Source organism: Dreissena polymorpha, chromosome 5 (assembly GCF_020536995.1).
Source record: "Dreissena polymorpha isolate Duluth1 chromosome 5, UMN_Dpol_1.0, whole genome shotgun sequence".
Taxonomy (NCBI): Eukaryota; Metazoa; Mollusca; class Bivalvia; order Myida; family Dreissenidae; genus Dreissena; species Dreissena polymorpha.
Genome location: NC_068359.1, coordinates 41754806 through 41781246, shown reverse-complemented (window position 1 = coordinate 41781246; position 26441 = coordinate 41754806). Strand labels below are relative to the sequence as shown.

The 26441-nt window shown below is 37.3% G+C and overlaps 2 protein-coding genes across 2 annotated transcripts; one reads left to right on the top strand and one right to left on the bottom strand.

The window, feature by feature from the left end:
- The first annotated feature begins 9149 nt into the window (after window positions 1-9149).
- Window positions 9150-13194, top strand: LOC127832564 (uncharacterized). The gene is made up of 3 exons (XM_052358089.1): window positions 9150-9649; window positions 11800-12342; window positions 12556-13194. The coding sequence occupies exons 1-3, from the start codon at window positions 9445-9447 to the stop codon at window positions 13053-13055; spliced, it is 1248 nt and encodes a 415-aa protein (XP_052214049.1). The 5' UTR covers window positions 9150-9444; the 3' UTR covers window positions 13056-13194.
- A 52-nt stretch (window positions 13195-13246) lies between these two features.
- On the bottom strand, window positions 13247-26283 carry LOC127832556 (uncharacterized). The gene is made up of 15 exons (XM_052358077.1): window positions 25943-26283; window positions 25525-25686; window positions 25127-25277; window positions 24297-24443; window positions 23338-23602; window positions 22918-23092; window positions 22297-22501; window positions 21371-21537; window positions 20864-21016; window positions 20501-20672; window positions 19790-19895; window positions 17226-17275; window positions 16688-16850; window positions 16051-16154; window positions 13247-13845 (listed from the first exon to the last, which is right to left on the bottom strand). The coding sequence occupies exons 1-15, from the start codon at window positions 26153-26155 to the stop codon at window positions 13760-13762; spliced, it is 2319 nt and encodes a 772-aa protein (XP_052214037.1). The 5' UTR covers window positions 26156-26283; the 3' UTR covers window positions 13247-13759.
- Between the last annotated feature and the right edge of the window lie 158 nt (window positions 26284-26441).

Genomic DNA, 26441 nt, shown 5'->3' with positions numbered 1-26441 from the left:
CTTGTATTGGTTTGTATGTTCCAAATGATACCTGCAGAGAAGGTTATATGCATATTGTAACACTTGTTTTTAACTTACAGTCCATTTTATATCTGTTATTAGTAAAGGCTTGTTAGATATTGATGTTATAAGGAGTGTCTTGTAAGATTTGAGTCTCGCTCTGTGTAAAGGGGGCTTTATGCATGTGCATACAGTGTCATCCCTGTTAAGCCTGTGCAAACCGCACAGGCTAATCTAGGAAGATGCTTACTGCTTTATGGATTTTTTCTTTTAACCCTTTGCATGCTGGGAAATTTGTCGTCTGCTAAAATGTCGTCTGCAGAATTTCTAAAATTAGCATTTTCTTCGATTTTTTTCAAAGAATACTATCAGAATAGCAAACAGTTTGGATCCTGATGAGACGCCACGTTCTGTGGCGTCTCATCTGGATCCAAACTGTTTGCAAAGGCCTTTAAAATTCAGCTCCAGCGCTTTAAGGGTTAACCCTTTCCCACTTAGATACATATTTTGAGGCATTTGTACTCCCTTTGAAAGTTACATTTAATTAAAGACCTTTCTTACTAGATTCAAGTTTTAAAGGGGTCATTTCCAACCCTTAGATACTGTTGAGCAGCAAACAGCATAAAACCTGAACAGACTGCGAGTTACTCCCAGGCTTTTCTGGTTTTATGCTGTTTGCAAAAGCCATTTTCTCTTTGCTTCTGAGTGGGAAAGGGTTAATGCAAGTGCATAAAGTGTCATCTGAGTTAAGCATGTGCAATTCCCACAGGCTAATCTAGGAATACACTTTCTGCTTTAATGGATTTTTCTTTTAAAGGAAGTCACTTGAGGCACATGCCTTGAGCTATGTTTTCCCACATAGAGTCTAGAATGGGTCAGTTTTTTTTTGTAATATTGGATGCGACTAAGGTTTGCCGTAAAGGGTTAGGGTCTGGTTGGATCCGGTTGGATCTGTTGTCACAAATTATTTTGTATCCAATATAGACACGACTGTATCCAATATAGACACGACTGTATCCAATATAGACACGACTGTATCCAATAGAGACACAACTGTATCCAATATAGACATGACTGTTTTCCCAGAACGCGGCTCATTTGTTGTTGTTTTTTTTGTGCAATCAATCAGTTGTCTCTTGCAATCATGTTTTTTGACATGTGCTAAAATCAAAAAAGGATTTTTTGTGCTCATTTTTGTTATGTTGGGATATTTACGTATGTGCATAGTGTGACTGAGTACTTCAGATAGTTTTGCTCTACTGTTTTTTTATTGCAATATTTTTTACCCGGCGGTGCAGATTTTTTTATGTTTGCCAGTTTGGTGGACATGTATTTAAATAATTGTCTTTAAAGAAATAAGACACTGCGTTATATGCTTTGCGGACTGATTGCTGTTTGTCTTGGATTTTTAGTCCTCTTGTTGTGTTATATTATCTTTTCCTAAGATTCTTATGTGACATTATTTCTTTTTAAATGTTGTTGAGTATTGTGTTCCGCAATATTTTTCAAGGAGCAAATCCAGTGAATATGGTTTGTGTCAATTAAAAAGCATGGCCACAACGTGGTAGGGAGTGTTTTATGTGGCTATTGTTAAACCATTTGAACACTCTAGTTTTCACATATCTGACACACTAGTCATTAACTTGCTCAGAACATTAAAAAGATAATTGTGTTGTGATTGTGTCAGGGCCGATTACAAATGTGGTTTGTTGAAAAACATGGCTGCCAGGTGTTTGGGTAGTTTTATTAAAAGTGTGGTTTGTTGAAAAGATTGGCTGTCAGGTTTTTGGGTAGTTTTATTACAAGTGTGGTTTGTTGAAAAACATGGCTGCCAGGTGTTTGGGTAGTTTTCTTTAAAAGTAGATTGTGAATCTCTGAGAATTATAAAGTTCCTTTGGATGGCAGGCTAGCGGAGTAGGGCCTATGGCCCTCTTTTACATTTGTGTCATTCTATCCTAATGAAGGCCAGTACCAAATGTCTATACCAGATCATTTTGATGCCAGGATGCCAAGTATATTGTAGGAAAGCAATTATCTGTAATTTTACTTCTTTAATCTTAAATTTCTCTCCAGATAAACCATCACAGTCTGTATGTTAACCCTTTACCCTTTATAAATGCATTTTGAAACATTTGAAGTCCTTTCGAAAATTATATTAAATTCAAGTCTTTTCTTTATATATTAAAGTTTGAAAGGCTTCATTTCCAACCCTAAGATAATGATGAGTAGCAAACAGCATAAAACCTGAACAGACTGCAAGTTACTCGCAGTCCGTTTTGGTTTTATGCTGTTTGCACATAGCCTGCAATTTACTCGCAGTCTGTTTTGGTTTTATGCTGTTTGCACATAGCCATTTTAACTTTGCTGCTTATGGTGGAAAGGGTTAAACATTCTAGACCTATTAATGAAAAATAGCTTCCTTCTGATATTATATAAGATGCTCTAAAAAACTGACATCAAAGTCTATATTGAAAATGGACCAATACTGACATATCTTAAGTATAAAATATATACATATTTATATTCTCTCAAAATTTGCCAATACCTTTTTTCAATATTTATATTATGTTAATACTCATTGAATGGCAATTACAATAATATAAATTTAAGATTTGTGCCTGTAGTTGCCAGTTTGTACGATTTTTTTAATGTATTGTCAATTTAAAGATATTTGAACATTAAATTATTTTAAAAAGTTTTCATGACAGTTTAAACCCAAAACAATTGTGAAAAAAGATTTTGTACTTCACAGTTCTGAAGCTTTGCTAATATTATTAGTTACACTGTTCGTAACTGATGGTGTATGGGATATACACCCTCAGTAATTTCATACCATACAATTATATCTTAACCGACTACCCTATTACTCCGGATGTATGGAAATCACTTGGGTTGTATAGAAAATACACCATGGGCATGTGACCATTCTTAGCCAATAGGATTAGGTCATTTTTGTAGGAGGTGAGATATTGGAACATATTGCTATGCTGGAGATATTTCCCTTTGATTCATATTCAGTATTCAATTAAAGCATTTTCATTACTTTTTCATTGATTATCTCATTTAATAAAAAGGTCATTTATTGTGCTTATCAATATAATTGCATTATCTGGAATAATCTTAAATAATGATAATATAAGGACCAAAACCATTTTTCTTTGCATTAATATAAACCACGGAGCGTATGTTGACTAATCTAGAGTCCGTGTATAGACACAGGATCTTTGGAAGCCGTATTTAAAATGCTGGGCTTCTAAGACTTAAGAAATTCACAGCAAATGTTTTTATATCTTATGTTACTTATGGTACACATGTTTTCCAAAATGTAGGCGATAACCATCACAAAGGGTGTATAATGTTGTATGCTTTTATGGAAGATAAAATGTAGGCGATAACCATCACAAAGGGTGTATAATGTTGTATGCTTTTATGGAAGATAAAATGTAGGCGATAACCATCACAAAGGGTGTATAATGTTGTATGCTTTTATGGAAGATAAAATGTAGGCGATAACCATCACAAAGGGTGTATAATGTTGTATGCTTTTATGGAAGATAAAATGTAGGCGATAACCATCACAAAGGGTGTATAATGTTGTATGCTTTTATGGAAGATAAAATGTAGGCGATAACCATCACAAAGGGTGTATAATGTTGTATGCTTTTATGGAAGATAAAATGTAGGCGATAACCATCACAAAGGGTGTATAATGTTGTATGCTTTTATGGAAGATAAAATGTAGGCGATAACCATCACAAAGGGTGTATAATGTTGTATGCTTTAATACCATCACAAAGGGTGTATAATGTTGTATGCTTTAATACCATCACAAAGGGTGTATAATGTTGTATGCTTTTATGGAAGATAATCCATAGACAATTTTTTTTTACATTTTTACCATTCATGAGTATTATTTTGCTTGTTCGAATCTAATGTATACATTCTGCTTTGAATAAATGTATATGACAACTTGTTGGAGATTTGTCATATTTCAAAGTAGTGGACAAGTCCCTTTAAGTTAGGTGTCATAATTATGTGCACGATTTTTGTGTGAACACTCGATGTCAATTTTTGGGGGGGAACACTCAATGTCAATTTATTTATTTTTTAACACTCAATGTCAACATTTTTTTGTGAACACTCAATGTCAACATTTTTTTGTGAACACTAAATGCCAACATTTTTTTGTGAACACTCAATGTCAAATTTGATTGTGAACACTCAATGTCAACATTTTTTTGTGAACAATCAATGTTAACTTGTTTTTGCTATATCTACCTCTAATTTAATAAATGTGTGTATAAAGAATTTCATATCAAGTCAATTTAAGGAGAAATGCACACATATGTGAAGATATTTTGCATTCTTGTATTATTTTAAGCATCAACATGTACATAAAAACAAAAGAATAGTCTCTTAATAATTTGTGGAAAAAAACAGTAAAAATAATATTGTTTTATGCAAAGTAGTCAATGTTATTCATTTGGAATTTAAAAATAATTATACACATGGTTATAAGTCTATTGATTTTGTACAAATTGTTAGATTTACTATGCTGGTACTGTAAGTGCTTATTTTTGTTTATGTCTTTTCTTATAAAAAAGTTGGTCATAATTACATATTAAAGTCAAAAGTTGTCTTGTTAGCAGACTAATAACTTGTCACAGAAGGCCAATGTTTACAAGTTGTCGATTATTTCAGCCAGTGCAATACCATCCCATGTAAACATTGTGTAAGGTCATATTGATGTCATGGATATGGTGTCAGTCGTGCAATGGGAAGATTTGTAGTCTAACTAAAACCTATTTATTTTAGATCGATTGCATAGAAAGCCAAAGGCTTATTTGAAACGCTCTCGAGTCTTTTTCCTGGGACTAGAACCAGTACTTGGTGTCTATGGGAGAGATCTAAAGAAAGTTCCAACAGTGCCAGTGGGGATCGAACCTGTGACCTCTGGTTGCAAGGCGGACACCATATTCATAACGCCATGGATTTTTAGTTGGATTCCTATCTGGGTAATATCAAAGGATCTCTAATACCGGTAACATACCATTGACTGGTTCTACCAAGTAAACAGACTTGAAAGCGTCTTACTATGCCACAACATAATTACTATACTCAATTGAGGTTCGCATCAATATTAAGGTACTCACCACAATTAACGTAATAAACATCGGGTCAAGGTAAACCTTCACCTACTTTTCTAAGCCAACACATGTATTGTTACTAAACATATACGTTCAATAATTAGTTAAATTAATTGACCTTACTTAACACAGCTGTTAAACTTCCTTATCAAAAATTTGACACAGTAAATAGCCATTTTTAATGAGGGAGAATAAGTATGATTACTTGAATAATAGTTATTTTTGGAATGAGGGAGAATAATTATGATTATTTGAATAAAAATCATTTGGGATGAGGGAAAATAATTATGATTACTTGGATAGTAGTCATTTGGAAGGAAGGAGAATAGTTATGATTACTTGAATAATAGTCATTTGGAATGAGGGAGAATAATTATGATTACTTGAATAATAGTCATTTGGAATGAGGGAGAATAATTATGATCACTTGGATAGTAGTCAATTGGAAGGAAGGAGAATAGTTATGATTACTTGAATAATAGTCATTTGTAATGAGGGAGAATAATAATGATTACTTTAATGATTGTCATTTGGAATGAGGGAGAATAATTATAATAACTTGAATAATAGTCATTTGGAATGAGGGAGAATAATTATGATTACTTGACTCATAGTCATTGGAATGAGGGAGAATAATTATGATTACTTGAATAATAGCCATTTGGAATGAGGGAGAATAATTATGATTACTTGACTAATAGTCATTTGGAATGATGGAGAATAAATATGATTACTTGAATAATAGTCATTTGGAATTAAGGAGAATAATTATGAATGAGGGAGAATAATTATGATTACTTGAATAATAGCCATTTGGAATGAGGGAGAATAATTATGATTACTTGAATAATAGCCATTTGGAATGAGGGAGAATAATTATGATTACTTGACTAATAGTCATTTGGAATGATGGAGAATAATTATGATTACTTGAATAATAGTCATTTGGAATGATGGAGAATAATTATGATTACTTGAATAATAGTTATTTGGTTTTAGGGAGAGTAATTATGATTTATGGAATTTTTCTAATACTTTTAATAGTGCCTGCAAATTCCATACAGCCCTTCAATGTATAAAATCACAAGATATATATTTATATAGTGTGTTCACATTAAGGCTGAATGTATATTTATGATTCACAGTAATTACGAGTAGGACAACATGAGCATATAATGGTATTCACAGAGCTGATCAGATTTAATGGATTGTGCAGTGTGGGCAATGAAGGCTGGTCAGCTCAGTGGGTAGGGCGCTGGACTAAAAATACAATGACTGCAGGTTTGAATCCCCGTCTGGCCACATAACTTGTACGGGAATTGGGCATGAATTCCTTTATGTGGCAATGTTCTCCCTCCCTCTGATTCTTTTAGATCTGTTGTCAGTTACTGGCATAAGCTTGTGCTCTTAGTACTGGTTAACCTGATATGCAAGGATAAATACAGCACACAAAACAAATAATATATATAGTATTTTCTGGAAGTTTTAAGGCCAATCATTATTGAGCTTTAAATATTTCATATCTACATTTCTCTTGCAATGATCAAGTGTTGGGCAAATACTTAATTGTTGGCAAAAAAAAACGAATTTTAATTAATGACAGCTCTATAGGCAATAGTGACTCCAGGTAATCTTTGGCAAAATCTACACATTCATTTAACCCTTTGCATGCTGGGAAATTTGTCGTCTGCTAAAATGTTGTCTGCTGAATTTCTAAAATTAGCATTTTCTTCGATTTTTTCAAAGAATACTATCAGAATAGCAAACAGTTTGGATCCTGATGAGACGCCACGTTCTGTGGCGTCTCATCTGGATCCAAACTGTTTGCACAGGCCTTCAAAATTCGGTTCCCGCACTGAAAGAGTTAAGGTTAGTTTGTGCATATCTCAGGTGAGTGAACTAGGCCCTTTAGGCCATCTTGTTTTGTGTTTTTTGCACAATTATGTGCAGTAGAACTTAGGCAATTGATTCAATTAAACAAAGTGAAGATTGTGTCTGTATTTGATCAATTTGAAGTACCATTCAACAATTTTTATTATACTGCATCTCAAGTTTTGTATCTGCTTTAAGTAAGAAATTGCGGGGTATTGTCATCTGCTATGTCTGTTCTAGGTAAAATAAAAATATAGTTTAAAGTCAAGTAAAGTCAAGATGTTTATTAAGGCGGGGCAACTATTAACAGCTTATTTGTATTTGGAACATCTTTAGAACATTTTGTTGAGCATATAAGGACTGTTTATCATTTATTTTAAGCGTTTGATCTGTTGTTCTGTTTTCACCCCTGTGCAAAATAAAATTACAAAATTGGAATGTTTTGTTTCGATTTAGTTTATTCCCCTCTCCCTATCTTTGATTGCAGAATATTTTGGTTTACTTACTATCCATACAACAGCATAATATGAACTTTGCCAAACTTCATAAGAATACATGAAATAATATTATGTTGACCAAGTTTGACACTCGGCCTAATAGCCACCAGACTTGTTTGGTATTAGTCTTTTCAAAATATTGTATTTGCCTTGTAGCCACTTTCACTGTTTCAGTTCAATCTTAACCTAAATTCGTGAGCATGAGTGGGCAGAGAAATATTTACATAAATCATGGTCCATGATAGACAAAATTCCTCCAGGATATGAAACTTTAAGACCCTTGATTAATTTAATATTGCTTCAGAATCTGCAGTGGTATGGCCCTTGATTTCTATAAATTTACCCTGGGATGCAGAGTACTGGCCCTTTATGAATCTAAAATTGCACAAGTATATGCAGAGTTATAACCCTCATTTTATCTTAAATTGCCAGTGGATCTGCAGTCTTATTGCACTTGATTCATCTTAAATTTCCTCCAGGATCTGAAGTGTTTTATCATCCTTGATTCATTTTAGATTCCGTCAGGATTTACCGAGTTGAGGCTCTTGCGTTATTTAAACTTTACAAGGACCTGAAGGCTTATGACACTTGAATCGTCTAAAGTTGTTTCAGGATATGTATTGTTACGGCCCTTTATTCATTAAAATTACTATATGATCAGTATAGCTATGGCACACGATTCCTCTAAAAATGCGTATGGTATGTCCCTTGATTAATCTAAAAAGGCTATAGAATCGGCAATGTTATAGCACTCAATTCACCAGAAATTTCTCCAGGATCTGCAGTATTATGCCACTGGATTTATATAAAATTACTTCTGGATCTGCCGTATTATGGCCCTTGATTTGAAATGTGTCACAGAAACTCGAGAGTTAAGGCCCTTTATTAATCTTATATTTCTACAAAGATCTACAGAGTTATGGCATTCGATAAATCTTATATTGCTCCATGATATACAGTGCTATCGAAACTATGGAGCTTGATTAATCTAAAATCACTCCAGGATATTTAGATTTATGACCTTCGAGTTATGCCACATTCTTCAAGGATAGTTTTGACACTTTATTCATAAAAAAATATCTCGTTTTAGAAGTTTACCCTCCGTTTGTACACAGGTTTATCCGATCTTCGTCAAAATTGATATTGAAATGCATGTTCATGTTTATTTCAATATTCGAACACAAAACTTGCCAACCTCCGCGCAGAGCTTTGACTAGAACCAGCATAGCTGGATCAAAGTGGAGATCAGTGAGAGCACGGAACGACAACTCTGCGTGGAGATTGCAAACTTGCAAACAATGCACGCATATATTTTTCGGGTTTTCTGGACAGATTTTGGCGCGTTGAGAATCATCCTTTATCTAGGTTCCAAATAAAAAAAATGTAACCTGAAATGAGCGAAGATTGCAAAAGAAAATAAGTATTGTTATATGATTTCAAAATTATTAAAACTGTAAAACCTGTTCATCATCTGTATTCATGTAATCATGAACATAATTTGAAATCGTTTAAATGTCATATATAACGATGATCCAATAAATGAAGCTACACCAGTAAACAGCAAAACAAAAGAAACATATTGCAGGATACATTTTCCACGTTACAATTAACAATTGCCTACAGTTTACCTTGAACATCGGTATGCTTTTTCGATCTGTCAGCGACTCTTGTTGTACACGTCATTAGCATACACAACGTAACGCTGAATTGACTGATTAGACGCTTTCGATCGAATTTTAACGTAACGTATGCTTGTTGTGCGAACAAATCCTACCTGTGATGCCTATGGTTTATATCTAAACGACAAAGGACACATTTAAACATATGGATAAGCAAACGTGTTATAACGGGCGTTACGTTGTGAGTGTTTTGTTCTGGATTACGTCGATGGTGTGAGCTTAAGTTTCTCACGCTACATTTGACGCGAAATGCGAAGTAGGAGAATGCTGTGCCGCAAACAGTGCATCTTTTTGATCGTTGTGCTTCCACTACTCATAGTGCCCGCCGTGTTAATCATCAAACACTCAGACGGACACATAGACGAGATCTTCATCCCTCCTAAACGTCTGCCCAACAGCCAGGGAACGTACATCGGGCCGGTTGTCCAGTATGAACACGTCAACTTAACGGGAGGTAACTAAACTGTGATTAATTTTGTTTCGATCTTGTTGCGTATCGAAGTGTCGATTCTATGTACAAATACCGCGTTCATGTGATCGTGTCAACGTCGCGCTTTACTAGGTCACGTTGACGTGACTTGCGTCGACACGTGGACAGAACGTTTGAAGAAAAAACTACCGTGATGTAATGCGATTGTTTGTTCAATATAAAGATGACACAAGTGATAGTAAACTAATATGAAGATGACACGATAGATAAAGCCTCGTTTTCCTGTCGTTTAATGTGAGGGGAAAACATAAACAATATAACGTTTTCTCAATGAACAAGCTATTGATATGGCATGCACCCACATTAATACAGGATTATATCAAATATAAGTTATTATGAAAAGATGTCTATCCTCGATTAAGATTTATTCGGCAAGGTCATTGTTGTACATACTATCGTTCAATTTATACATCTTATGCTTAGGTCTTCACAAATACCAGGGTGCAGAATCAACGGGGTTTACAGGGGTTTACGCACGGGCTGGACAGAATGTAAACACACCGTAAAGAACTTAAATTTTGCATTTATCTTAAGTTATTAAAATTCATTTTCAAAAATCTATAGTGCATAAAAGACAGTTTTTCGTGCAGTTTGTGCCGAAATTTTAAGGTATACGAATAAATCCTTCAATACGTGTGAACTCGTGACAAAGTTTCACGTTGCGTGAAGCAAAACCGTATAAATGAATGCAGTACACATAGTATTTTTGAAAAGGGAAAAAAATATTTTTAGATAAAGCAATTCTGATGTATTTCACAATGCCATAAGTAGCATAAAAATCTTAATTTTATGCGCTAGTTGAAATTCTAAAGAAAAAATGTTTTTAAAAAGTTATTTTAAAAAAAATCATCACTTACCGGTTTCCACAAAGTCACGTGATCCTGCACCCTGAATACTAAACGTAAGCATGCACGTATTTTCTGTTACGGACGCAGACGCTGACAAGTCTTAAATATGTTATATGTGTTTCCATCATAAACGTTTAGTCGTATGCAAGGTTGAGTTTTCGATCATTTTTGCTACATTCGAACATATTCGCAAAAATCATTTTTTAATTAAAAAAAAGAAATATCACAAAGTGATATTTAAGGTTTCTGGCATTAAAATAATTATTTTAGTAGTAAACAGCTCGTGTAGAGAAAAATATTAATATCGGAAAAAATATGGGTCGAACGAAGTAACCTTTTTATTTATTTTTATTTTATTTAATATTTCATATATTTCTTTCATTTAGTTTCTTTATGAAGTGGTTGGGATGTAAGTGAAAACATGTCACTTTTTTGTAAATGTCTATTAAATCAACATTTTTTTTTTAACTTTATGTATGACGGATAGGAATGTTGCACAAAGAGTTCTGGGTGTTAATTACGTGAACTTGAAATTCCGCTCTATCAAGCAACGTTAACATTACACACGCGTCTATGCGGTATTGTTCCAGTTTACAAGAACAGCCTTGCACTCTAACGTAGCCATCTTGAAATACCGACATTAAATTGCCCCTGAAGCGATTTTTAACACACATTAACATACTTCAATTTACTTTTGTTGACGTCTTTGCAACGCAACACTGCGTTTGCCAATATTGTCCCTTAAGCGATTTTTAATACATATTAACATATTTTAATTTACTGTTGTTGGCGTCTTTGCAACGCAACACTGCGTTTGCCAATCAAAACCGCTCATAATTTGTCATACGATAGGCATATACATCTCTAGTGCTTATACAGACTTAAATTACCAGTTTACGCGAAAGCATGACTATGTTCGAAATGACGGTGACGTTTGCAAAATCACACGAATGTACTCATTTCGTGCGTTTCGAACACACTACTATTTGCATAAATACCGGTATAGTACTTGAATAATGTTCACATTGCTATTGGTGTCTATACTTATTGCTGCGCGAAATATTTCTGTGGAACACACAAAACTTGAAGTTGCTGAATATTTACTTTGCCTTCAGAATAATATTTTCATTTAGGGCCTACTAGGCACTTCATTTAAACATACATCGTTATAATCATCAATCAAATCGCTCGATCATGTCAATACTTCAGACAATTAATAATATTTATAACGCAAAACATCGTATTTTCTTCTTATTTATTTTTCAGTACAAAAAATTGTCCGACCGATAGACGCGCCAAAAGCACGCCCTGCAAAATGTAATGACTACGTTTGGTCAGGAAACTGCCGCGACACCTGCTATTCCTTCAACATTCTAGTGAGGAAGAAGCAGAGAAAGCAGATCGTTCTGAAATGTGAGAAATCAAAGACTCAGCTAAACAGCGTCTACACGCCGAAACAGAAAATGGTACACAAGGTAGACTTCCGAGATTCGTGTCTTCAAAAGGTCACGGAATGGTACTGCCGCGACAAGCTGAGCGTTCCGAATATCGTTCACTATGTGTGGTTCGGCAAATGGGAATTTCAGTTCATTCATTTCTTGAGTTTTCTGAGCGCGTTCAAGGTTCAAAAGCCATGTTTGATAATGGTCCACGCAGACAAGCTACCGACCGGAAATTTGTGGAACTATTTCTTGCAAATCTGCCAAAAAGTAGTCCATGTCAAACGTAAGCAACCGAAGACGGTCATGGACAAAAAGCTGACGTTTATTGAACACAAAGCCGATGTCGCCAAACTAGAGGCATTGAAAGGTGTATATTGTTGCATTTCTTGTAAAAATCGCATTCGGGCATACTTTATTATAAATGTCACATATGAAGATAAAGATCACTAAGAACGCGTACGATTAAGATACCAAATGGGGTGGGGAAGATACAAATTAAATAAAATTAATTACAAGTTTTCTAGTTTCCGTGTTTTATAATACATTTTCATATACACGAACAATCATTGCTATGTTGCAGAGTACGGTGGTATCTACCTGGACACCGACCAGGTGTTGTTGAAGCCCCTCGAAAAGTTCCGCAGCTATGACGTCACCATCGGCCTCGACAACGGAGGTCAGGTCGCAAACTCCATAATCCTCGCCAAGAAGAACGCGGCGTTCATCAAACTCTGGCTCGAAGAGTATCGGACTTTCACGAAGAATGACGGAAACAAGCACTCGCAGATAATACCCTTCACCCTCGCGCAAAAGTTTCCGCACTTCGTTAAAATAGTCGGTGATGAGCTCTCCGCACCGAACGCGCACAAAATATCGGATTTGTACGCGCGTAACGTCGACTGGACGCGTCAGTACGGGATGCACATGCATCTCAAGCTTCGACAAAAGTCGTTCGGAAAAGAGAAATTCGACATGCACACTGTTAAAACTATGAACACAACGGCCGGCGCGGTTGCTAGGTACATTCTTTATGGTAACACGGATTTGTGCACGTCGCCAAAAGGGTATATAATACATTAGGACTCCCTTTATTGTTTCTGGTATGAACGTTCGTATTCCCTTTAGCGTATGTTTCAATGTGCTTATGTAAATAACCACTGCATAATTGATTACGTTTGCCAATGTTTATTTTACGTGTAAGTATGTCGATTTTATGATTATGAAAGCTTTAAGATAATGTAGATTTATACATAGTCATACTAAATACAATAGACAGTTAATGCAGTTTATTTAAGAATGTATTCTTCAGCTTAAAATGACAATAAATACTGTAATAGACTAACGTTAACAATACTTTTTTGTTTTATATTGTTCTATCCTTGTTACAATCATGTTTATTATTGGTTGCTCTGTATACATTTTTACTCTCCTAGAACTAGACTGTTGCAACGTTTATGTAAACGTTTTAACATCCTATAGGCCGTGCCTAAATTGAAAGAAGTGGGAAATTCTGACAGCATTTGCTGATATAAAATAAACAGTTCATCGTATCCTTATCTTAATTTGAAATGAATATTGGACGCAGGTTCAAAGAAGCTGGTATAATAGTTGAAGAACAGTTGCCGGTAAAATACAAATTCTTAACAAACACGCAAATATTTACAAAATCATTATATATCGACCATTCAAAATTCGCTAACGGTTGGTAACACAAGTCCGACAACTCGCCAATGGTATATCGTGGTTGCCTCCCCTACACGAGATGAAGGAGTGGGTTGTCTCCCCTAGAGGAGGTCCCAGTCCTGGGTGCCCCACCAAGCCAGCACGTTCCACGGGCCCCCGTCCTTTACTGCCACGCCCTCCATTACACCTGGGGAGAATTATAGAGCATAGATGATATATGCTTCGTGTTATGTGTAATAAAGTTTTAAATCCCTCAGGGCCCATATCCACAAATCTCCTAAGGCAAATCTTAACTTAAGTTCGACTTAAGTGAACATTTTCAATTCCATTTCTACAGTGAACTCTAATATTGTGCACTCAACTCTGGTAAAAGCAGCAGGGTATTTTGAATCTTAAACAGCATAGTAGCATTAACAACAACATTGAAGTTCAATTTAATCAAGTATAGACTTAAGGAAATTTTCAATTTTAAGGAATTAACTTAAGTTTTCACTATGGAGCTTTGTGAATACGACCCCTGGACAAGGAGGTTATTAATGATTGAGCAAGATATTACCATTTAAGATGAGGATATCAGGATTATCACAACGAAAGCAAAAACATTTTGCGTTATTTAGTGCTACTGAGTATTTCAGTTGGAAAAAAGTTCATCTCACTCATATTGTTCTTTATTTCACTTTCTGCTATACAGCGACAACATGAAGAAACACAATATATATCCTGTACAACATTAAAGTGTTTATAGTATAAGTTTGAAGTTAAATTATATTGGTATTATCCTCTAAACGCCTATTCTAAACTAAACTTTATGTGAAACTCTAAACCTAACGCTCTGTAGTAGGCAACTCTGAACTAAACGCTCTGTAGCACGCAACTTACTCTTAATGCTCTGTAGCACACAATTGCAATATAAACACTCTGTAGCAAACAACTCTAAACTAAACGCCCTGGAGCAAGCAACTGTAAATAAAACGCTCTGTAGCACGCAACTCTAAACTAAACGCTCTGTAGCACGCAACTTACTCTTAATGCTCTGTAGCACACAATTGCAATCTAAACGCTCTGTAGCAAACAACTCTAAACTAAACGCCCTGGAGCAAGCAACTGTAAATAAAACGCTATGTAGCACGCAACTCTAAACTAAACGCTCTGTAGCACGCAACTTACTCTTAATGCTCTGTAGCACACAATTGCAATATAAACACTCTGTAGCAAACAACTCTAAACTAAACGCCCTGGAGCAAGCAACTGTAAATAAAACGCTCTGTAGCACGCAACTCTAAACTTAACGCTATTAAGAACGCAACGGTAAATTCTAAAAAATAAACGCACTGTTACATGTAACTCTAAACTAAACGCTTTGTAGCATGCATCTCTTAACTAAACGCCTTGTAGTAGATAACTCTTAAAAAGGCAATGTAACACGAAACTCTAAACTAAATGATCTATAGCAAGCAACTCTTTACTAAAAGCTCGGTAGAAGGTAACTCTTAACTAAACGCTTTTTACCACGTAAACTAAACTAAATGCTATGTAGCACGCAACTAAACGCTTTTTACCACGTAAACTAAACTAAATGCTCTGTAGCACGCAACTCTTCACTACTGGTAAACGTTCAATAGCACGCAACTCTTAACTACCGGTAAACGTTCAATAGCACGCAACTCTTCACTTCCGGTAAACGTTCAATAGCACGCAACTCTTAACTACCGGTAAACGTTCAATAGCACGCAACTCTTCACTACCGGTAAACGTTCAATAGCACGCAACTCTTAACTACCGGTAAACGTTCAATAGCACGCAGCTCTTAACTACCGGTAAACGTTCAATAGCACGCAACTCTTAACTACCGGTAAACGTTCAATAGCACGCAACTCTTAACTACCGGTAAACGTTCAATAGCACGCAACTCTTAACTACCGGTAAACGTTCAATAGCATGCAACTCTTAACTACCGGTAAACGTTCAATAGCACGCAACTCTTAACTACCGGTAAACGTACAATAGCACGCAACTCTTAACTACCGGTAAACGTTCAATAGCACGCAACTCTTAACTACCGGTAAACGTTCAATAGCACGCAACTCTTCACTACCGGTAAACGTTCAATAGCACGCAACTCTTAACGAAACGCTTGGTAACAGGTAACTCTAAGCTGAACACAGGCAACCTTATACTAAACGCTCTGTAGCACGTACCTCTAAACTAAACGCCCTGTATCACGCAACTGTAAACTAAACGCCATGTAGCACGCAGCTCTAAACTAAACGCTCTGTAGCAAGCATTTACATGTATAAACTAAACGCTCTATAGCACGCAACTGTAAAATTAACGCTGTTCAGCACGCAACTCTAAACTAAACGCTATATAGCACGTAACTCTCCTCTCTTACCCGTCAAGGTGAAGCCTGGACCGTTGACTCCATGGTTGTTGTACATGGTGTTGACCGTCACATCCCTGTAGTCACCGTACGGAAACACCGTGGCAGACACGTATCTATCAACAGGAATGTGTAAAACCATATCGTATCTATCAATCAATAAACAGCTTATGTCAATGAAACACGCGCTGAAGAAGTCTCTCATCGACAACACATATCAGCTGAATGCCGGTGGGATGTTCATACATTCAAATGTTACAACTTATAGGTTTGCGGCAACTTTGCAATAGAAACATATATTTGCTCGCAAACGTCTCGATCAACTTCTGAAAAAACGGGGTTTTAAAAGTGTTGCGTAAGAAGTGCCTTTGGGGTTTAAGTATAAGCCTCGCTCTGGTAAAACTGGGTATAATGCATGTGCGTAAAGTATCGTCCCAGATAAGCTGTCCGCACAGGCTTATCATGGACGACGCTTTCCGCTTTTATGGAATTTTCCGTTGAAAGGTAGTCTCTACTAGACAAAAATCCAGTCTATCTGGAAAGTGTCGTCCTAGACACTTTACGCACAAGTATTAAGCTCGGGTTTCCTAGAGCGAGGCCCACATTAATTCTCTGTCAATACGAATGTATATAAATGATGCTGGCGTACCCTGGTTGGCTCAGGAGCTCTGCCAGATGTTCATTGGTCAGAACGTCCCACGTGATTCCGTCATCTTCACTGAGGAGGTGCGCAGTGCTGTCACGTGACATGGCTATGACGTCACTCGTATTATCAATAACGCCAATGACGTAACCCACGTTGTCGTAAATTGCTTAAAACGCACGTAGACAGCAATTGTTGAGAAAACAATCCAACAAAATAAAGCCACCAAGCAATGAAACCCTGTCAATTATGTAAATACGAATACAACGTCAAAGGTCAATATTAACATGTTTTTGAATCTCGTATTAGCATATCTGTTCAGAACAAATGTACATGTACTAGCAATCGTGTCTTTGAAGATCTTATAATGTTCTGGCACAAAATGAGAATATCTTAATTGTTCACGGACTAAATGGGACAACTTATCTCGCGTAAAAAACAACTGTGTTCGGTAGCATGGAGGTAATTATGATATGCATGTGACTTAATATTTTTGACTGTATTTGTTTTATGCCATAACTTTGTCGTACAGAGACGTCACTACCTTGCCAGTACGCTCCGATCTGGTCTGATCTAGAACATGCCACTTCTCCACTGAAATTATACGAAACAGACTGCGTTATACGGCGTCATTATGCCACTTCTCCCCTGAAATTATACATAACAGACTGCGTTATATGGCGTCATCATGCCACTTCTTCCCTGAGATTATACAAAACATACTGCGTTATACGGTGTCATCATGCCACTTCTCCCCTGAAATTATACAAAACAGACTGCGTTATACCGCGTCATCATGCCACATCTCCACTGAAATTATACAAAACAGACTACGTTATACGGCGTCATCATGTCACTTCTCCCCTGAAATTATACAAAACAGACTGCGTTATACGGCGTCTTCATGCCACTTTTCCACGGAAATTATACAAAACTGACTGCGTTATACGGCGTCATCATGCCACTTCTCCCCTGAAATTATACAAAACAGACTGCGTTATACGGCGTCATCATACCACTTCTCCCCTGAAATAATACAAAACAGACTGCGTTATACGGCGTCATCATGTCACTTCTCCCCTGAAATTATACATAACAGACTGCGTTATACGGCGTCTTCCTGCCACTTCTCCCCTGAAATTATACAAAACAGACTGCGTTATACGGCGTCTTCATGCGACTTTTCCCTGAAATTATACAAAACAGACTGCGTTATACGGCGTCATCATGCCACTTATCCACTGAAATTATACAAAACAGACTGCGTTATACGGCGTCATCATACCACTTCCTCACTGAAATTATACATAACAGACTGCGTTATACGGCGCCATCATGCCATTTGCGTCATCATGCCACTTCTCCACTGAAATTATACAAAACAGACTGCGTTATACGGCGTCATCATGCCACTTCTCTGAAATTATACAGAACAAACTGAGTCATACGGCGCGATCTTCAAAATTTAGGAATGGCAAACGTCTGTAGCAAAAATATGCAAACGGCAGTAGACGAAAAAATGCAGGCGTTTAATTTAATGAAAAACATGTGAAACAATATAATTTATGCTAATTTAGATTTAAATTAGATATAACAAGTTTAGATTGATGTTATAAATTAATGCACGACATATATAAATTCTGCAACAACAAAAATTAACTAATGTAAAAGTTATATTATGGGCATCTAACAGTTTATAGGTGTCTATCGCAACCGTTGTTTATTTTTGGTGTTTTCACTTCATATACACTTATATTTGTTAATGCAGCATCAACATATTGAAAATATCCCGGAAAGAGAAATATAATGCTTTTGAATATCAACCGTACTTTCGTTTTGACAACTGACGACAGGAATGATTCGATTTATAATGTCGGCTATATCGGCGTAAAACGAATGTGTAAGAAGGAAGAATACTCTGAAGGGCCTAACTTGGCAAAAACAAACATAAAATAATTAGTTAACTATCCGGAACCTACAATCAGCATAAATGCCCCATGTATTTAATAAAGAACAACTCAACATGATTGTCATACAACATACATACTTTAATTTGTTTAGCAAAACCTCCAGCTCAACGAGTCAATCAATCTTCTTCCATCCCCCACCCACTTCTGCTAACTCTTTTCACGCCATTTAGAAAATGCGAATAGCTTTTACATGAGTCATTTTCACACAAATCGCCATCGCAGAGCTCGGTAAATGAGTAATTGTTATCGAACACAACGTTGTCGATCGGTGTTTGTTTCTTTTTCGATTTTGCAAATCGCTCGCTGTTATTTCGCACTTTCATTTTGCTAAGAAAATGTCAACAACCCTGACGCCATGAACACAAATATTTTATACGGCGAATACGGCGATATCGACCGACTATTCCCGATCTCACTAGGCACCTACTGCCTTAATAAGTGACTGTAGTGTAACGGTTATCAATAAAGCAATAAACCGTGTAATCGCTGTCGTCTTGTAAAATTTAAGAAAATACGCGTTAACCAAAACTCGAACAGCAAAAGTCTGCGCTATTGTTAGAAAAAACATAAAATAAATATATTTTGATTATGTTTTGTTTTTATAAAAAAAACAGAAAGTTTCGCGTATTTGCCCAGTCCCTGTGATCTTTCCCCTGTGATCAGTTATTAATTAAAACAATTAGCTTTCCATTATTGGCAATAAATATTGTAATAAATATAATAGGCACAAATACAGTACTTATTTACACAAAAAATCACCACTATGCAAGATATTCTTAAAACTAAAATATGTACATTGATGCGTATAAAAAATTCTTCTCCCATGAGCGAAAAAAAATGCATTACATATTAGTCGCCGCACTCCAGTGCGACGCCAATTAACGTGTCCGTATTGCCACCCAACTCGCTACCTAGGGTGGCAGTGAGATGGACTCCACAAGGGAAAAGAAACCGTGGACGACCGAAAGAGACTTGGCGCCGAACCGTGGAGCGAGAGCTCAAGCACAGAGGCCTCACTCTGCAGACAGCACCCGCAACAGCAGCTGACAGACCAAAGTGACACTCCCTTGCCGTCGCCTCAAGCACCAGACGGCGCAGAGAGGATTAAATGAATGAATGAATTGCTGACTAAACTCACTGTATCTGCGTGAGGCCGCACACGAACACGGTGCCTGTGGTCGGGTTCACCACGTAACTCTGGTCCGGGACTGGACTCACGTAGGTCTCCAGAGTGGCGCAGACAACTGGAAAAACGCACAAAAAGTAACCACCATATACAATTGCCAGGTATTTAGTTAAAACCTTTTATTTAAGTTCAATTGAATCTAAAGCCACAGGCTTATTGAAACGCTCGTGAGTCCGTTTCCAAGGTACAACTAGTACTAGTACTTGATGTATTTGGGAGATCTTAAGGTCCCCACCGTGGGGATCGAACCCGTGACCATTCAGTCAAAAGGCGAACACCATAACCACTACTCCACGGCGATATTTAAGTTTGGTTCCTTTAATTGTTGATTGGTTGGTGATTGTGTGAGATGAGTGGATCGTATAGGATAAGAAAATTTGACATTTGTTCATCGGTAGTTTTGGTTTGATGGGTTTGCTGTTTATTTGGCGTACGTTGATCGGTTGGCTGTTTTGGCTTTTTCCGTTTCTTTGGTTTTGTCGGTGAAAGAATTGCATGGATAATAGGTCGATCGTTAAAAAAACATTACTATTTACGAGTACCCGGTATGTTATAAACTTATAACGTAGCATTCCCTGGATGGTACGAATTGTTTAACACTCGAAAGCAATGATCTAAATAAGTAGCTGTTTTGACTATAACATGTAAAAGTTGTCTGGTTACCCGGCGCTGATGCCTGTTTAACACCCAGCAGTTCTATCCTCGCTCCCACGGAACAGCGTGTGTCAGTGGATACCAGGCGCACGTAACGTGTCCAGAAATGTTGCGTCTCGTTCAGCGTTATATCATAGGCGTCATTGACGTTAGCGTTACCAGGAACGTTGATGGAAAATTCCTTTAAAATAACAAGTCGACATTGAAAATTTATTTTTATTTTGATTTGATACTCCTTTACTATATTTACATTTCAACAGAATGAATTGACTCTGCTTCACAGACTATATATATAGTCAAAACGTTTTATTAAAACGAACAAACAAAGAAAAGTCTGAACAAAATGCACGCGTTGACTCAAATTTAGCATACTTTCGTCGCGAATCCGCCGTTGTCAGTGACGTTATACCACGCATAGGAGTCTTCGCTGTATGTTACGTAAAATGACGTCATCACATTTTGCGCGTCATCCGCGCTTGATTGGAGTCGTATGCCCGTTATGTAGGCGGAAGAGCCGAAATCAACCTGTCGACAAAGTATCAACATAACACCCGTGAAATAGCATGGTTACTCTATGGCCTTGCATACTTCGCAGTGAAAATGTGTCATATTTGTGTTTATTGTGAATGCAAGCGAACAAACGCATTTTATTGTCACAATAAGTACATTCCAAGTCCTTACACAATGCAGCAATCGAATCGAAGATACCATTAAAAACGGAACTTCAACACCGTGTCCATTATCCAAATATATCCCTGAATATCAAACGTTCGGATAGATGCATCCATGAATGATATATCATAAGTTTATGAATAAAAGTATTGTTATTATAGTAAACCAGACTCTACATTCTGCATCTAGCTTACGATTCACGAGTACCTGCAGATATTCCATGCCACAAAATGGCGCTCCCCGGACGAGCGGTTTCCAGCCGCCACTTCCGTTCAGGCGGGCCTGTGTGGGCGGGTTGGAGGCCCGACTGGACGATGCAGTGAGCTGACAGGCCTGTACTGTGCCGGACTCGATACCCAGGGCCGCCGGACTACCTGGCAAAATATGAGCCTCGCTTTGGGAAAACGGTGCTTAATGTGTGTGCCTTATCAGGAGCAATACTTCTGGTTTAACTGGGATTCGTGAGGGAGATTTTTAGTTGGGAACTTTTTTATACTTATAAATAAAAAATACCATAAAAGCGAAGAGTGCCGTCCCTGATTAGCCTGTGTGGATTTCACGGGCTAATGTTTAACGATACTTTACGCACATGCATCAAGCCCCGTATTCACCGAGCAAGGCTCATAGGGGAGTTGAACGCTACGTCGAATATCAAAGTTCGCACATTCATATCTGCAGCTGTTATATCATGCGCAAGTATTTGCGTAATATTATAAGGAAGTGATTAAGTTGGACGTGCAAGCGATCACATTAACCCATTTAAGCCTAGTGGACTCTCCCATCCTTCTAAATTGGATGAATTTATTTCCAAAATTAGGGATGTCTAGTATATTTATTTCTATATTTCGAATATTTCTTACAGAAATTCCTACATGCAAAGAGCGTAGACCCTGATGAGACACCGCATCATGCGGCGTCTCATCTGGGTCTACGCTGTTTGCCAATACCTTTTTTCTAGACGCTAGGCATAAATTGGTTAATTGACTTTTCCAATGAGAATGTAACGTGTATTGAGACAGAAAGAAAACAAAAAATGAAAACATTTTAAATTATATACACAAATACTGTTACTTATCAACCGAGCGCCTAAATCATCCTGTATACATTTGTATTATTATAATATTTTTTTTTACCCGTGTGAAAGCCGAACTCTTTTACGATGATGTCCGAGTACAGCTCGCCCGTGTCCGCGCGGTCCGGACGCTGTGCACCCCGGTATGTGACGTCAACCGGAAGTACAGTGGGAACGTGCATTAAACCTACCGGAAAGGCCCTATTGGGATCGAGAACCAGGTTGAAAATAAAACTGACGTTATCTGTGAAGTCTATCTCGGAAATCTGAAACAATTTCAAGCCGATATAAGCCGCGATTCTTACTTATTAGCGGATCTACTTCCGTAAGAAAGATTGGATACGTGATAGCTAGGCTATTAACTTTGATAAATACTCATTTTATGAATTATATATGAATAAAGTTCCAGAACATCTTAAATTGCTCCCTTAAAACGTTTGTTTATAGAATATATACACATAAACATTTAGGCAAATGTTTCGAACGTGTTCATGTACGTTTACTAGTTTTAAGACAACGCAATTTTAATAAAAATACTTTCACGATATACTTCCATATTATGAAATCTAAGACTTACTTAAAACAGTTAGTTAACATATACAGATCTACCTTATTGAGACACGTTATTTTATAGTTTCGACGTTGAGTAATTAAGACTATAATTAACACAACCGAGACTTACTTTGAAGGTGATTCCCGTAGCCGGGTCGGTTGTAACAGTCACGTTGGCGTCAACAGCGTCTATGAGTTGTCCAAAACCGACGTACGAGGGCGTCAACACGTGCACGGCTACATCTTGCGCATGCGCCGTGGAGGTGTTTGTTGACCGCAGTAGAACCGTGCACGTCACGTTATCTCTGCAAGGAAAGATGCGTTGTGCAGTGCGTTGGCAATTTAACAGCATTATAAATTATTAGTGCAACATTTGTAAGCGTCATATATAAAATTGATAGAACCGAAGACAATGTATATAAATTGTACACATTTATTGACGTATTAGTGCGATGATTGTAAACAGCTATGTTAAGAACGCTGACTTGCAGCAAACCATATCATAAGCGGCGTCAATGTTAAAAGTTAAACGGAGGGAAAAACACAATACCCAGACATCTTTTGCGTGTGTAGAAACGTTTCCATAAGGAAGCTGATGATGAGTTCAGGACGCTCGGTTTCCGTAACGAGGACGCCTACGGACGTGTGTCCGGACGACGGAACGCCGTTGTTTCCGGTCAACGTGGTTGCTATGGCGATGAAGGAACCCTGCGTGTTCATCACGTGGTCAGATATCAATAGCGAGACTTTGAACTCGATCTCGTCTTCTCTCGTGTTGTTCGACGGGTTTATTAACTCACTCCTGCCTTCGAACCCTAAAATGAATTCGAACATTATCAGAGGGGGTAATCGCGTGATATTCAAGATGGCGACGACTATGCCGAGACACGTGATATTCAAGATGGCGACGACCATGCCGGGACAGTTATTTTTCTCCGTTTTATACCCTATTTTACTTTTGTTTAATATTTAAATGACACTCACTTTCCAGACATATCAGTAAAAGGTGGTTTGTGTTTATTTTGTATTAAAATTCGCTTTATATCTTGATTTTACTCCCCGAAAATGTTCTTAGTGAAGCTATTGTTATGTCATCCCGCTAAGAAATTTCGCAGCGAGTAAAATCGAGTTATAGAGCAAATATTAATATGAAATAAACGCTAGTATCTTTCTTGCTGATATAGCTGGAAATAGAGGGGAATTATACAAATTAATACAAGTAATTAAGGGTATAAAACGACGAAAAGTAATTGCCTCGGCAGTGACGTCGCCATCTAAACTATCACGTGATACCCTCTCTGATTCTACAACATAGTCATGAAAATTATTTCAAACGTCTCATTGGACATTTTGCAGACACAAAAAGCATTTTCAGTAATTGTAAGACGTTATTAAAAGTAATAAAACTAAATCGGTACTTATAATTTTGGATTTATTTATAAAGGAACAAAAAAACTGCAAATATTTGGGATCACATTTTGAACTGTAAATGTATACGCGTATGCATACCCGGATGAGAAACGGGGCCAAGGTTGTAGGTCAAGCTCGTGACCTGGCTGTGTGACACGGTTGTCATGGATACGAGAGTCAATGTGCGATTCTCCATGCACACCAGGTTTGAACCGATCCGCGCGATAGATACATGATTGATGGTAGCTGTAAAAAAGTACACGATCTGCACAACATGCTTTCAACTGCACAGCCTACGTTATATTACATCGTGAGGCAAGTTTATTTACCTATAAGTATAACTTAACAGATGGTCATTGGTGTGGACACACATAGTCTGTGGACACACTCAATCTCCACGCAGAGTTGTCGTTCCTTGCTCTCGCATTTGATCCAACTTTGCTGGTTCCAGTCAAATCTCTGCGCGGACGTTGGGACACACTATCAAGCAAAATGGTATCGGGACGTGTTTATTTCTAAGTGGACGTAAAAGTCTGATATGAATTCGTCGGCCGTATACAAGCGTGTAGACTAACACTATGCCGGGGCAATAAGAGGTTTTGTGCAGAATCTTTGCAAACTGTGGTAGATCAATACTTTGTTACTGTATATATGATCATCGCTCTGTTAAAATGGGCTAACTACCTTTGCGTTTAGTGACTCCCCGGATAAGGCTGTGCAGTTAGCACAGCCTAACAAGGGACGACACTTTCCGCTTTTGTTGTATTTTCCGTGAAAGGAAGCAAAAATAACAATTTAAGCGGAAAGTGTCGTCTTTGCTTAGCCTGTGCGGTTCCACGGGCTTATCTGGTACGACCCTTTACGAATAGGCTTTAAATCCCATTTTCCTAGATCGAAGCTCGTGTTGTATCGCATAAATTAGAAATTACCTAGCGCCGTATTATTATTCACTTGGGTGGAGACTGTAATAGAAAAGTCGGCAGTCGTCCCCATGAATACTGTCGTTACATTCACCTCCACTGTCTGAGAAATGTATCCGGATGTACCGGTCGTGTTTAACACGGACGCGTTTCCTGTTGACTAACAAACAGCAACACAACATGAAAGATGCATATTTGATTTACATACATAACAATGCCAAATGGGTTTGATAAATATAGCCAGTATCATCCCAGACTGAGACGGTTATCATATACCGGTAAAGCTATTTTGTTTGCATTTTTATTGTTGCATTTGTTGAATGTAAGGTAAATATTATTCTAGAAAAGTGGCGACTATAAAACATTATAAATATGTAGTATTTACGACTATGCAAACGTAATCTAACCAGCATTGGATGCACGCTGCTGGAAACATTGAAGGGCAATGTGGCGATGATTTTCTTGCTGGAGTTGTTGACGTCATATCTGACCTCCACACGGAGCGACAGGTTGGCTCCAACAGAAACCGGGGAGTTGACGGGAACGCAGACGACCACTTCATACCTGAACTATTTCGTGTTATAGAGAAAATGAAACCGTATTAGCGAATATTGACATATTATCATGTACATATGTAAATTTAAACACATATACATGGGTATGTATCCATATTGTTTGAAGGTCAAATAAGGAAGTGTATTCTAGATCTATTATGTGCAGGTTTTATCTAAAATTACGGAAAATAAAACAGAACGCAAAATGGAATGGATAACATGTTTAGTGTTACCTTTTTTAAATAATTTAAATAGTGTTCAATCAACTTACAAAATTATCCGCATCTAACGAGCTCGCTGCCGTGTCAATGTTTGCAGATCCGTATGTAACATTCGCGCCGTCATTGAAAGCAGAGCTATCAGATGAGGTAAAGGTTGCATTGATTTTGTCGTCTGCGCATAAGTTAGCGCCGATTTTCATCAGTTGAACGTCACATATGCTAGCTTTTCCGGTGGTAGTGGTAAATCGAATGTCGTAGATCATGACGACACCTTGCGGCGTGCTGACGTTAACAACGGCAATGAGCGCTGAACCTTTTGCTACTATTTTCACGCTGGAGAGAGCGTCCACCGCCACAACTGGCACGGATGTCTTGAAATTTAAAATAATATAAAGGGCTGATCACGAACAATCAATCTTTTAAATGTGTGTTGCTTGTAGCGAAGTGTTGATCTGAATACATCGTACGTTACAAACCATGTTAGATAGCCTATACCAGAGAAAATGAATTTATGCATTTAGTTATTAATGCGTTTTACTTAACAAGTGT

Coding starts and splice junctions, on each gene's coding strand:
- LOC127832556 (XM_052358077.1), bottom strand. CDS start 26,155: ATGATCTACGACATTCGATTTACCACTACCACCGGAAAAGCTAGCATA. Junction 21,017..21,370: donor GTGGCATGGAATATCTGCAG/GTACTCGTGAAT, acceptor CTTTGTCGACAG/GTTGATTTCGGCTCTTCCGC. Junction 20,673..20,863: donor ACGGCGGATTCGCGACGAAA/GTATGCTAAATT, acceptor GTTATTTTAAAG/GAATTTTCCATCAACGTTCC.
- LOC127832564 (XM_052358089.1), top strand. CDS start 9,445: ATGCGAAGTAGGAGAATGCTGTGCCGCAAACAGTGCATCTTTTTGATC. Junction 9,650..11,799: donor ACACGTCAACTTAACGGGAG/GTAACTAAACTG, acceptor TTTATTTTTCAG/TACAAAAAATTGTCCGACCG. Junction 12,343..12,555: donor CAAACTAGAGGCATTGAAAG/GTGTATATTGTT, acceptor GCTATGTTGCAG/AGTACGGTGGTATCTACCTG.